This window comes from Pagrus pagrus, assembly GCF_965226575.1.
Source record: "Pagrus pagrus genome assembly, chromosome: 12".
Lineage (NCBI taxonomy): Eukaryota > Metazoa > Chordata > Actinopteri > Spariformes > Sparidae > Pagrus > Pagrus pagrus.
In genome coordinates this window covers 5631593-5645815 of record NC_140196.1, presented here as the reverse complement: position 1 = coordinate 5645815, position 14223 = coordinate 5631593, and the positions used below count along the sequence as shown (strand labels likewise).

General features: G+C 39.9%; 1 protein-coding gene across 1 annotated transcript in view; it reads left to right on the top strand.

Moving 5' to 3' along the window:
- Positions 1 to 14223, top strand: part of LOC311266742 (calsyntenin-2-like) — a 151844-nt gene that overhangs the window by 86739 nt on the left and 50882 nt on the right. Inside the window, exon 3 of the mRNA XM_084369264.1 lies at positions 13292 to 13487. Coding sequence (XP_084225390.1) covers positions 13292 to 13487 — 196 coding nt within the window. The remainder of the gene's footprint in view (positions 1 to 13291; positions 13488 to 14223) is intronic.

Below are 14223 nucleotides of genomic sequence, written 5' to 3'. Positions count from 1 at the left end.
ATACCAGCTCTTTCCTGCCCTTCTAAGACCTTTTGTTGACCTTTTTGTGTCATTTAACTCGATCACAAGCGGGGCTGTCGCTACGAGGTGAGGATTTTGTCAGCTCACAGTCCATATGGGTGGGGTATTAAATGGTGACAGAGTCAGAAAAAAAACCGATCCGTCCACTTCTAAAGAATAAGTCTGTCTTGTACCACTCTTTGATGGTGGAATAGGCCTCTGACCTTTTGACTGTTTCACTGTGGCACATTATTCACATTTTAATTGGATTGAAAATCATTGATGCTCAGTATCTGCACTCGCCTTAGATAGTTTCCTATTCCAAGATCCTTATTTCCACTCAGGTGCTTTGTTTCTACACTACGTTTTCTTACACATGTAAATGTAATCAGATTTAGTCGTTCCACCCTACCTGGTAAATACTGCTGTTACAGTATACAGAGACAGAAAGTAGATATGACAGCGCAATGTGAAATTTATTGGTATGCATGCAAACTGGCCGTTCTTTTCTGGTCTCACACTGTGAATTATGATAGCAAATCTGTAAAAATGAACAGAGTTCCCTCTGAGAAACAAAGACACCTTCAGTTCTACCTCAACTGACAAATGATCAAACATGACAGCGACGCATGCATGAGCTATTGCCCGCCGTATGTTATGACAAACATAACTAGCATGCGGTGATCAATGAAAGATGACAGATTAGGTTATCTTAACCTCCACGGCATATCAAAACTACACCGCTCATTACCTCCCCTCAAGATGTTTTCTATGAATTTACCTTCATGATGAATGCGGCTTGCGGTCTCCAGGCCCACACCCCTGCTGGCCCGCCTGACTGACGGTTATGTTGTGTCATTTTAATAAGCGTGCATTAGCATGCATAAGATCTCCTGGGGTTCTCAAATGCCACCTGTCAGATTTCATTGATGTTGTGTTTGCTTTAACTAATACTATAGTGAAACACATAGACGTGGTAATGTGGGAATTATTTGGTACCCAAGTGTGCATAGCAAGTGGAAGGAAAAACAGTCAGCCGGGTGATACAAAAGAGATGGATACATTTATTTATGCTGAGTTTTGCTCTGTGCCGTCTCATTTCTAGAGGAGATCAGCAATGCCTCTGTCTGTTTGTATATAACTGCATCATGATGCAACAGCTCTGCTGACATCTGAAGTAAAGCCCCTTTAAAACAATATGTTTTCAACAAAGAACAAAATGACATCCTGTAAAGTGAAGTGTTGCTGTGGGCGTTGACCCCAGGGACAGTTGACATGCTGGCTTGTGCTTCTGTGCATTGTTTGGCTGATTTGAGCTCATTGTTTTGAATTGTCAGACCAAGTTGAACCATATGAAGTCACTGGCAGATGTTCTCAGCACACCTGTCTAATGCAAAACGATGGTGTAACTAAATGTCAAACATCTAGCAAGCAAAACATTGGCGGGAGGCAGAACTGGAGCTTTTTAACCAAGCTATACTCACTAAACTGACAGCTGGGGGTATATTTATATGCAGTGTGCATAACTGTCATGACCTAATATAAAACCACAGCCCAGGCAGAGTATGCTAAGGGTTTATATGGAGTCTGGATCTTTTTAACTTGGGGTGCGGTTCCATGATTAGCTCAGTTTTTCAAAATGAATTTGTCAGTCATGCTATTTTTTTCAATGTAACACTTAAGTTGAAACAGTACCAGAAGTAGTTGTGGATTGTGGGTTGACTGTGTAAGGCTTATGTAAGTACTGTATATATGTATTATAGCCCTAGACTTGTAAATATACAATTTTATTCTCTTTAGTCACTGCTCGTTGCTGAGACTATGTCTCCATCTCTTTGGTTCAAATACTATATACATTTGATCGCAAAAGAATAAATAAATGTATTGTTCAGCTATTTATTGAGCTGAGACATGCAACGCTTAAAAGTGATGACTTGCAATGTGGTCGAAGTGTACTCGTGGAAACAGATTTGATTGCTTTTGTGTTGTTTGTATTATTCATGGGGCATCTAACACAAATGGAAGGCTTCTGCAAACGTGGTTCAGTCAGAGACACTTACGTCTACCAGTTGACCATTTAAAGCAAATGGCTATACAGTTAGATCTGGTTTAAATGCTCTGATGTTTAAGGAAGCTCTCGATTAATCTGAGCAGTGAGGACGATGCTGGGGACGATAGGGAGGATGTTGAGATGCAGCAGCAAATGAGTGTAATCAGCAGAATAAACAGGGATACTCACACAGGTGTGAATGACCCAATCATTGAAATCAGCCAATAACATTGCAACTTAAGTCGTCAAGTTTTCAAATATTAAACTTTTTGGGCGGGCGGGTCGCATGCTTTGCACTGCACTAAACATGCACACATACAGTGTAGTATGCTTAGATCAAAATATGATAATGTTCCTGTGTGTTAGCGAGTTTGCTTGTGTGAGTGTTTGTATTTTTGTGTGCAGTGAAGCGTGCGCATTCGACACAAATTGCGACTGTGTATGTGCATGTGAGTGTGTGTCTTCTAGAAATCAGTGGGCCATGTGCTTCTCTTCTCAGTGAGCTCCTGAGCTGACAAAGGTCGTCGTCAGAGACACAGTGACATTTACAGCTCAGAGGCTTATGGAGACTCCCTGCTGTACCTGGCAGCCTCTGATTATCTCAGAAACCATGCCACAGAAAGAAAAGAGCCACAATGATATGAATGTCACCACGGAGAGGGGTGATTTGGTTGAAAAGATAATGGACAGATCATGCTAAGTGTGAAAAGATTGACAAAGAGAGCAAATTGACCTCAAAGAATGGTCAAAATGAGGTTATGCTAACGAGAACCCTTTTCTTTTCTTTGCACTTTCAACAATGAAAATTCAGAATAAAAGAAGTTGCCTCAAGCAGACAAATTACTGGTTTTATTTCTCATTGGAGGGGAAGGGGGATTGGAGGAGTGGCTTGTCAGTCAAATGAGAATAGACGGTCCACCTTAAACGTCATTCCTCTTAAAGTATGGCTGGTGAAGTTGTCACTAACTTCAGGGCCACCAGCCAGTCAAAATTTTCACAAAGTTTTCAGGGAAATCTGTTAATGCCTACGAGATGGGTTGACTAAAAACTTTGTACGGACATGCATGGTCTCCAGAGGATAACATTTTTGTGATCTACTAGTGTCTATTTGTTGACATTTAACGTGACATGTCTCCCAGGCTATTGATAGATTGCCATTGCCACAACAACCAATGAGAGAGGCATCAAGGAGCAGCGCAACGGTTAACAGTGTAGCCGGTGAGGCTGACGTTAGTTAGCATACTACTGTTGGCAGAAACTTAAAATCTCAACTCCAGTTCTCGCTGAAGAATAGAAAACCCGCGTTGACTACATCTCCCCACTTATCCAAACACATTTAACCTTCTGCTTCTGCTTTTAGTTTTTTTAATACTACATACTACAGCAAATTGTTGCACCACGTTAATCTCCATTTTGCCAAGTGTGAAGTTGATCAAATTAATGGTTCATTAGATATGCGAATAACACACACACACACAGACAGACACAGACATAGTTAGATATGCATATGTGTGTGTTTGTGAGAAAGCACCTGCTCTCACAAGCACCCCAAACTGTGAAATTCCCTTACTTCAAGAAGCTATTTAAGTGTCAACTGGTGACCCTCGGAGAGCAGTGAACTGTCAGCTTTTACGAACAGCAGGTGACTATGAATAAGAGGAGGAAGGGAGGAAGGTGAGAAAGAGGGTAGTAACAAGTGTGGTCGAGGCGTGTTCGGGGTAGAAGAGGGCAAGGTTGAGCGGTGCATCTGAGTGCTGATGTTCAGAGCTGAATAATTGCTTACCGCTGTGAAATCTGCTGCAGAGGAAGTAGAAGTAACATGGGGAGGAGAAGGTGAGAAGGAGGAGGAGGGGAAGCACACTGAGAAACTCAAGAGGTTGATAGTGCTATTTATACCTGCATTAGTTATCTCACACACTGTAGCTATCTCTCTGTATCCTTCCTCCTTTTCTTCCCCCTCCTTTTTAGCACCCCCACAGCTTCTCCTCTCCTCCCAATCACTTTGTAATCCACTCTTTGTATCTCTTTGACCTCCTCTGTGTTACATGTCACTGGTATCTTCCTCAGTGCTCATATGTCTGGCTGTTTGCAGAGGGTTTCTTTCCTTATTGTCCTTCTATTTTTTTTAACAATGTGAACCAGTGAAGTGAATACTAGACTTGCTTTGTGATCCAACTTTTGATACACTGTGCCAGACCCCAGGGCTCGAGGCTAACTTTCATCATCACCGTCCCAGAACCATCTCGAAACCAATTTCAAGCGTCCTTAAACAAATGTAACTGTCCCAAATCAAAATGTTGTTTCTATACTTTACTTTTTTGTATTATCTTCTATAGGTGGTAGTTAAAAGTATTAGCATTCAAAGTACTTTACCTTCAAACTGTACGTACTTTAGTAAATGTATTTACTGTAATAAATTATTGCTTCATAATGCCGTGAACAGAATCTCTCAGTCCTGCTGATTCACGTCTATACAGTATTTGGGGTGATGCGTTACGTAATTAGAGTACTCATAATGTCATTGTTGTACTGAGTAATCTAACCCATTTGTTTTGCAATTAAGTAATCTGTTTCTGTAAGAAATGTTACTTTTGCTGCTACAGAAAACGGAGCAAAATAGAAAAATCCCTGATGCACTCGCCCTATTTCTGTTTCTATCCTGCTTCTTGGCAGGCAGCACACAGCCACCTTCGGATGTGTAAGTGTGGTTGTGTTGTGTCAGTGCACAGGTGTAACTCAGCTAGCAAGATGAGCAAAGCAGAGAGAGCAGCCTCTGGTTCATTAATTGCATTTTGAAACCTGATGTACTGTAGGCTATACAAGCCCTTGTTCTCTTGTTTTATTAGCGGCAGCTGATAAAATAGTCAGGATGTGTGTCGTTCACTGAAAAGGCTGAGAACCTACTACCTGTCAGGTACCCTGTGTACCCATGTTTTATAAACTTGTTTGGCTATAATTGCCCAAGACTCATGATTTTATGTTTTGTAATCAAACATAAAAGATAAATAAAGAGCTGTGAAGGGGATATTGGATCAGTCTGTTAAGAGTAACAAATTATCGATCATAGAACATGTTATTCAAAGTTTTAGGAGTGGATACAGACGTGAATCCTCTGGACATTATAAGCAGCAACACAAAAAAGGAAATGCGGGAATGTTAGAAGTTACTTTTAATTAGCAGTAATTTTCTAAAAAGTTACTTTCAATAAGTAACGCAACACTGAACACACCACAGGACTCTGTTGCCTGGCTGCTTACAGCCAACGAGCTCACTTCCTGCTGTTTTCAACACTGATTTGTAGCAAAATGTAGCGTCTCCAGCTGATAGTGAGTTAACTGCATCCCCTCTGATTTTAACGCATCATATTTTTCTTAGGTCTGGCACTGAGTAGCCAGCCAGTGATAGTAACCATAGTAACCACATGAGAAGATGCATTGTGTTATAGTCAGCACTCGGTTCAGTGTGTCATTGGCTAAGCGATAGTAACATGTATAAAAATCCCTTTTGTCCCAGAGGCATCCCGGGCAGAGTCTCAATCACCTGCCAGACCCACACATGTCATTTTTGTACCATTTTCCCCTCATTTACCTTTTTTTTTTTGGTTAGCTAAAAGTTATTTCGCACTCTGTCATGGCACTCAGGCCCATGATCCTTGAGTCGTAAGTAGCCGCTCTAAAAGTCACAACTTAGAACTATCTATAATTGAGTCTCACATCAGCTGTTGACGCTCCTCTTTGTATCGGCTTTAAACACTTCAGTCAAAATGCTTCTCCGAGCACTCCTCTTCAGCATTTAAGTCACACAACGGCATCTTCACGCAGCTAAATTAACAGGCAACACTGACAGTCTCAGTTCATCTGATGAATTCTAATCCCACAACTTCAGAGGTTGCAATTAACACTAATTGCATTGCAGACCACCAAAGCCCCCAGCAGAATGAATGTGTATTGTCTGGGATATTGAGTTCTCACCATTCCTATATTGTGTTGTCCAAGGCATCAGCAGTCCTCTGTGAATAGATAACCTGAAAGTGTGTGTGTTTATGTTTGTGTGTGTGTGTGTGTTTGCATGGGTGCATGGGTGCATGTGCTTTCCGTCTGTGTGAGCTGTTGATTTGTCACCCTGAGGTCAAGTGGATGGTGCGACAATCTCCCAAATGCAATTAGGAAGTGGCTAGCTCTCTGAAGGAGCCCAGCGAGACTCTGATGAATTGCTCCTGCATGTTTCTGTTGGACTAACCGGGAGCCGACTACACCGGTCAACAAATGCATGTACCCATTGTGTGAAAAGTGGCCTGTGCGCTGAGTAGTCTTTGTGCCAAACAGACTCTAAAGAGATTGATTGTTGTTTATTTTACATTGAGTCTCCTTTGCTGAATTTACTGGAGGGGACTGCGGTGCTAAACTAGATGTTGGTGTTTTCGCGTTAGAAGACATTTCAGGAGTTGTTATAGCTCATTTTTGTGGAGCTTTCAAAAATTATTTGAGTGCTGCCTATAGGCCGATTTATTTTCATGTGTGTGTGTGGGCGTCTGTGTAAAAAGGTGCTTTAAATCAATACCACATGTATTTTTTAGTATTCATAGAGTGGGTGAATATGTGGGTGCACTGCACATACAGAACCTTAAACAGATCATACTATGAAAATACTTTGGAATGCAACTCAATATTGACCTCTGTTTCTCATCCCTTTCTAATCCATGAACTTTGCTTTTAGGATGTTCCTCTATTTTCTTGAGTTTCTCTGGTGTAAAGTAGTGAAGTAACACTTTTAGAGTATAATTTAGAAAGCCGTTTGTAAGAAGGGAAGAATCTACAGAGCCAACACTGACATTTGACAACTTATCCTCCAGTTAACTGCCTGCCGCTCACTGTCCTCATCATGTCCTCACCAAAGACCTTGAGACAGTACAGAGAAAATCCCATTAAAGCCAACAGGATAACGACTTAGTGGAAGGGTGTGAACCATCATTTGTTTTCATCCTTATCCTCCGCTTCCATCCTCTCTCGGACCAAGCTAAAACTACAACAGTAGAGAAAAAGGAGTTATTTTTCTGATCTTCATTCATTGTAGTTAATTTTTGTGTTTTGAATTATAGATAAATTAATTCTAAAGCAGATGTGCTGTCTATTATACCCACGCCTCCAAAACAGCTGAGGTACATTCAATAAACCTTGAAATGTCTAACCTTGATACAAATCTTGACTCTTATTAGAGTTTTCATATTACAAATGAAACCTGAGATGTACAACTGGGATCCAAAAAAAACACTGCAACTGCAAGAACATATCATTATTTAAGTAGGTAGAGTTATGGGCCAATAAATAAATTGAGTCACGCAAGAGGCAATTCAAGTCCAAGGTGGTTTGAGGCTTGTGTTGTGGCATTGGAGTGAATTAATGTATTCAGGGATATGTTTTTAATATTCTATCTCCCTTATGTATGTATGAATTGCATGAGATTGTACAGGTGTACATAATGAAACTGGTAACTCAGCAACAGGAGTCTAACATAAGCTCCATAAAAGTGCAGTCTGAGTAACTTTTCTAACTCCAAATAACAGCTTCAAAATCATTTTGATGGTACAGTGTTTTTTAATAGGGTGAATGGCGTCTCTGTCACAGCCGCTCCACCCCCTATCCAGGGTTTCCACACGTCCTGGAAAACCTGAAAACCTGGAAAATAGTTGACCAGTTTTCCAGTTATGGAAAAGACATGGAGAATGAGAGAAAAAGCAGAATGTCCTGGAAAATCTTGTGTTGTCCTGAAAAATTATTTAAACTCCCCAAAACTACACAATACAGTATAGTATTAGGGTAGCTCTCCCTGGCTGTCGTACCAGCGAGATCGTCACTGAAAATGTCCTGGAAAACTCCTGGAAAATGATCTCTAGAAAAGAGTGGGAACCCTGTTATCACTTGTTTCAGGGAGAGGGTAGGATCACAACATTACATACATGTTTACTTCAAGATACAAGGTATACAAGAGATGAAAGGTTTATCAGCATGGATTTAAATTGGTTAGTTCCAGGTAGTTGGGCATAGAAACTAAAACCAGATCTTCCAAGTTCATTACAAACTCGAGTTTGGGGAGACAGCTGGCGTCATTGAAGCTCCAGAGCAGCAAAGGACTTAAAAGACATACCCTTGTTTGAATAACAAGCCAGGTGCTCCACATGCCCAAAAAATATGTAGAAAAAGGTTCTTCTTCATGGAAGAAAACCCCCTTTGTCTACAGTGAAATGCACCAAAGATTAAACATGAAAATCACAAACCCAACCAAAGATCTGGTGACATTTTAGATTTATTAAAAATGAACACCAATTTATTATGATTATAATATTTTCAATAAGAGGCAGACCTTGTACAAATAGAGCTGTAGCCTTTTTTAGATTTATTATGAAAAAACACACAGCAAAAGTCTGACACTGTAATAAAGCCCTTTACCCTCAATATAATGTTCATTTTTAATCAAAATTTTGTATTTTCGGAGCTCACTGTGCATAATGTACAGGTTGTGTTTGTTTAAAATGAATGCATAAGTGTGTGTATGCAAACTATATATTGGTGTGCTTGTGTTTGTGCGTGTCTGAGTGAGTGTAGTTAGGGTGTATCTGCGGGTCAGTAGTGGAATGAAGTGTAATCCAGTCATTAATTAAACGAGAGGACTGTAAGCTCAGTGATGAAGGCAGGAGGGTGAAGGAATCAGGGCTTAAAACCTCCTGACACACTGTCTGCTTAGAAACTCACTTTAATCAAGGTCTCGCAGCCCCCCCCTCCCTACACACACATGCACACACGCACGCACACACAAACGCACACAGTCAAATCTTGATACTGAAGCCTTGATGTCTAATGCTCTACGCAGAGACAAACACGCTCAGACACACCAGATGGAGTCACAACAGTATTTGATTAAGAAGAGGAATTAACATGATTGAATTTCCTGTTTCTCTGTTGAGGCTTCACTGAGAAAGAGGGTTCACTTGAGGCTTTCACTCCTTAAATGTTGCTGTCACAGTACAGTGCCTCTCTGCTCGCGATCACGTTCGGGATGTGTGGTGATGCATCACATTGTTAACCGCTGGAATCTAAAGAAGAGGGATGTTTCTTTGAAGAGCATTATATTAGCTTGTCACTAAATTCAAGGCTTCACTCCTGGACCTAATTCATTTCCACTGATGTTGCATGGATCACATTGTTGGACAGCATGACATATTATTTCACTTACATGCTGACAGTACACAATTGTACCTGTACTTTATTTCAAAGCAGCTTGTCTTCTTACATAATTGTCTTCTTGACATCAACCTCCCACTGAAGACAGAGCTCACAGATCCTGACCCCAGTTTGTCTTCTCATACTATACGCTGTGTCTTGCTTCAGTTTCACGAACATGTTGGTGCAGTTTGTGCTGTTTTTCATTGTGTTGCTAAGGTCAGCCCTGTAATTTCAACACAGATGTTCATGCCTTTGTCACATCCTGTTGGTGACGTACCACTGATTATCTTAAATGATATTCTTTGCCATTTCTACGCTGGTTCTCTTTACATTTTGGTACTGATTGTAAAATTGTAGCCGATAATTATCTGTTATTGGCATCAGCTGAAAAAATATCCAGATTGAGCATTCCTATTCTGTTTAATTTTAGTATATATTTATATTTTATTCTAGTCTTTCTCTTGTTAAATGTGCTCCAAACCTTTATTGTAATGAGCTTGTGATGAGAAGGCTGATTTGTTATTTTTATCTAATTTTGTAAATTGTACAACGTGTAGATAACTACGGTTGTTTAAAATGTAATGAAATACTTTGAAGAGTAAAGTACAGAACAAATATACGAGCCACCATATATACCAAGTGTAACAAAATCTGAATATATATTACTTCAAAAAAAGCAGCTGATGTATCCGTTTTCTCCAACAGACATTTTGTCTGTTATGCCATAGATTAGTATTTTATTAAAGTGTTTTCTTTGATTGGAAACCTGGGTCCATTGTTCATGTTGTTTATTGTAGACGTTTTTATTATTTTTACTTTAATGTTTTTATTCCTTTTACTGATTTCAGCTGAAGCAAACTGTGAGAAAAAGGTTTTATTCGCCGTTTCAAAATCCACAAAGTGGGGAGACTAACAAGCAATTATTGCAAATTAAAGTGTGTCAAGAGGCATGTAAAATTATCTTAAAAAATGGGTTTTAGGAAAATATGCCAAGATTCAGCCAGATAGACTTTTTTTTTAGATTGAATCCTTTTTTAAAACACCATAATCGACAGTTTTCTACCCTTTTAAAAACAGCCATGGATATTGGAAACCAAGTGTAGGTAATTGTTAAATCCAAGAAATAGAAAAAAAAAAACTTGTCAGAAATTAAATGCACTGTCAACTCCTATTACTCACGGTAGGAATACACAAATTTGTTTTGGCTCCTTGTGACGTCTGGAGTTATCTTGTATAGAATCATTTCCTCATTAATTGTCTCCATCTTGTCCGTTTACATTATATTGGCAATTTAACATCCCATGAAATACATGTTCCCTGACAGCTTGACATTTTCTGTCAATGCCGTTTATGCCGCTCAAGCTTCCTGTGGAGTGCCATCTATTTTAGATGAGCGTTATTATCAAACCTTTTTTTGCTGACTCTTCCACTTTACTCTCAATCTGCCATGGCAACGGGCCAACTCCCTGAAGCAAAATCCATGATATTTACTCTGAAAAGCAACACCTCTCCCTCATGACGTATAGGGCAAGAGATTAGACTTCATTTCATCCATACACCACGGTTCGGAGAAATTATAGTGTTCCCTCTGGTGGGGCTGGTGGCAAAAATGAAAATGAATGTGTGTTTCTGTGAAGTACACAGTTGCTGATATGCTGGGAATTTGTCTCAAATCTCTGTCATTAACATTTACATATACATTGGCACACCACATCCCTCCTCCTCCTCCTCTTCTGTCGGTCCCTCTTTCTTTCCCCCACTTCATGACTCTGTTACGTTCTCCTGTTAAATGCAATCCAGAAAAAATGAATTTGCCACAACAGATGGAGCGGAAAATGGACTTGCATGCAACCCAAAACTGTTATGTGGAAGTACCTTTTCCCACCCCCCACCACTAAGTCCAGGTTTATGCATAATCACTGGTATTTTCAAACCATATTCCTCTCTCTTTGGTCCCATCTAAGACCTTATTTGCTCAGTTTGTGTGAATGAATGTGTATGTGCAGGCAGGATCAAGGCCGTGCTTATCACCCTTCTTCCATACCCCCACTGTGTTCATTATTATTTTTCTATACATACAAACCACATTCCTCTGCCGTATGGGGAACCATATCATTGCGATAACACCTCAAAGGGGCAAACAGGAGGGGCAGGCATCTTGAAAATTGGCTAGGGATCAAACCTCGAAGCCCACTGTGTTTGGCCGCATCATTATTTCACCAAGAAGGGGATTTGAAAAAGTTGAATCAGGTTAAAAGGAAACCAGAGAGAGAAAATAAGTGGCTATAAGACCGAGCGCATGACAGTGGGATATGAAGACAAGCGGAACAGAAGTAGAAAAAAGCCATTCGCGAGTAGGAACTTTGTCCTTGTGTTGTCAGTGGGGTTTGAGCACGCAGGCAGAATTCCCAGAGCTAGGTAGCTTTTTGTTTCCGCTGTGTCCCACTATGTTGTGTGAGATATCAGCCAGCACAGGGTCAGAGCACTGCAGCTTTTTGTGCTCTGTGCAAGGAGATTTCCCAAATCCCTGAAATGAACACTTGTGCAGGGGATGAACTCCTCAGATGATTCAAGACTCACAACCAGATCTGCACACAGAAACACACACGTGTTAGGCAAACAGAATACACTGGCGCAGATGATAGAACGCTCTGTGAGCACGACAAATTTCATCTTTTGTTGGGCTGGCACAGTTTGACACATATCAGAAATTATTTTTCTCTTAAGCACACCCCAAGAGCTCTATACTGTGTTGTTTGTGAGCAAATCCTTCTGACAAAGATCACTGTGTCCAGAAATGGGACTCAGACTGATATTTGAAGTGATGCCATGCTGTAAAGAAAATGTCAGCAGTGTCTGTTGTTAGTTTTACTTCATTACTCACAGTTTGATTCCACCCTCAACTATATGAGTTATCTGGCAGCTACTGCTGGGCTCAACAAAATGACAAGGTGGGGGAAAAAGGAAGAAACAAATTGCAAGATAATCCGATGTTACGAGCAGTGTCATGAAAAAAAGTGGTTCAATGAAAAATGTTCAGCTACTGGAAATGTTCTCCCATGTTTTGTTCATTCCTACATATGCCATAAGTCTCGATATTTTGAAATCTCCTCAAAAGCACTTCACAAATGCTAGGAAACATAATATTTTTGGTCAAATACCTCAATATCGATATTGATGTTTAGACAATATTGTAGGGATGACTATTGGTAATTTCACTTTTTTTTAGCTAACCAACAGTAATGTGGATTTAAGACTAAGTGGATAAAGGCAAGTATTAGATCAGGTACAACAGTCTGGTGAGTTCAAAAAAATTACATCACTTTACTGTAATGTAGCCTTTGAGGACAATACTGTCAACATATCCTGATATAACAATATCCAAAATCTAAGATGATACACTCTCAGATATCATGATAACAATATAATTTTGATACATTGCCCAGCCCCGTTTCCCACAGTGTCGATTGAAGTCTCAGATTTGTTCTCTCATGATGTATAATGGTCGTATGATAGTCGTGCCAACTGCCTCCATATTAAGCAAGTCCTTGATGAGCCACATGCTGAGCAACATTTTTACCCTCTGTTGGGGATCTGACATGTCAAGGCTCATTACATCTCTGTGGTTTTTCTGGATTTTCCTTCTCTATAACTCATGTGATTCGTGAAAAGATGTCCTCATACACAAACTACTGTCCTCCTCAAAATTGTCTAAATAATGTGTTCAGACAGTGCTGGCTCCTTCAATTCTCAGCTGATGTGTATCTCTACCCCTCTGTCTCTGACTGTCCTCACATTGTTTTTGTTTATTTCTAAGTTGCTCCTGTTACACTAAGTGACATTATCATATATAGTAGATTGAGAGTAATGCCTTCATATTTGGCACAAAAGGAGAATAAATGAGTTTTGATGACACATTCTTACAATAAATTCTCTGGCATGGATGTGAAATACTGTCTAGGACACTTCAGTAGTGATGGCTAATTGTTGACATTGTCAATGTCTTTCCTCTTCTTTTCAGGGGAGATTTGTGCCTTTAAGATCTACGGTCAGGACGCTCCGTTTGAGGCAGTGGTTTTGAATCGCACATCGGGGGAAGGAGTCCTGAGGGCCAGTGGTCCTGTCGACTGTGAGATCCAGAAAGAGTATACCTTCATAATCCAGGCCTACGACTGTGGGGCCGGACCCAGCGGGGCCGACTGGAAGAAATCCCACAAGTGAGTCAGCCGGTGTCTGTTCACGAGTTGTGGGTGTATTTAACTCAATAAGACAGATCTAGTCAACATGTTTTTGTGTGCGTGTGTGTGCGTGTGTGTATGCTACAGCTTGTGGTTTCACACCTTGTTTGGCTGAACGATTGTTCAATGGTTGTCACTAATGTCACATTTTTCAGCAGACCTCACATTTTTGTATTACTGTATATGTGATTTTTTGTCATTGTTTTTTTTATTTCATCTATTTAGTTTATTTATTTGTGTCCTAATTTGAGAGCAACACTTTCTTTTTGATATTTGTGTCCACATTCTTATTGTACCTGGTTCAGAATACTTTATAAGCTTATTAATCATGTATTGGAGCAATATTTGGTTTTCATGCTAGTGTTTTATTTCCATTTTAAGAAGCTTACAATTAATATTTTTTGCTACAAACCAGAATTTTGCCTGGAGGAACCTATTCTGACAAGAAGATCATAACTGACTGAGGAAATAGCAGGAATATATTTTGAATATATACTATTATTCACTTTAATTGACTTTCCCTGCAACAAATTTGGGTTCTCTGAGGCTTAAAATTTTCAATTTGCATTAAAACACTTTCTGAGAAGTGTTCTTTTACTCATTATGATTTTGTACTTTGTTGTGAGCAAATCAGCCTCATCTGCCTGTCAGTCAGAAAGTGTCTGGCACATGTTCTCAAAAGCTTTAGGCATGACTTCACTAACTCTTCAGCCAC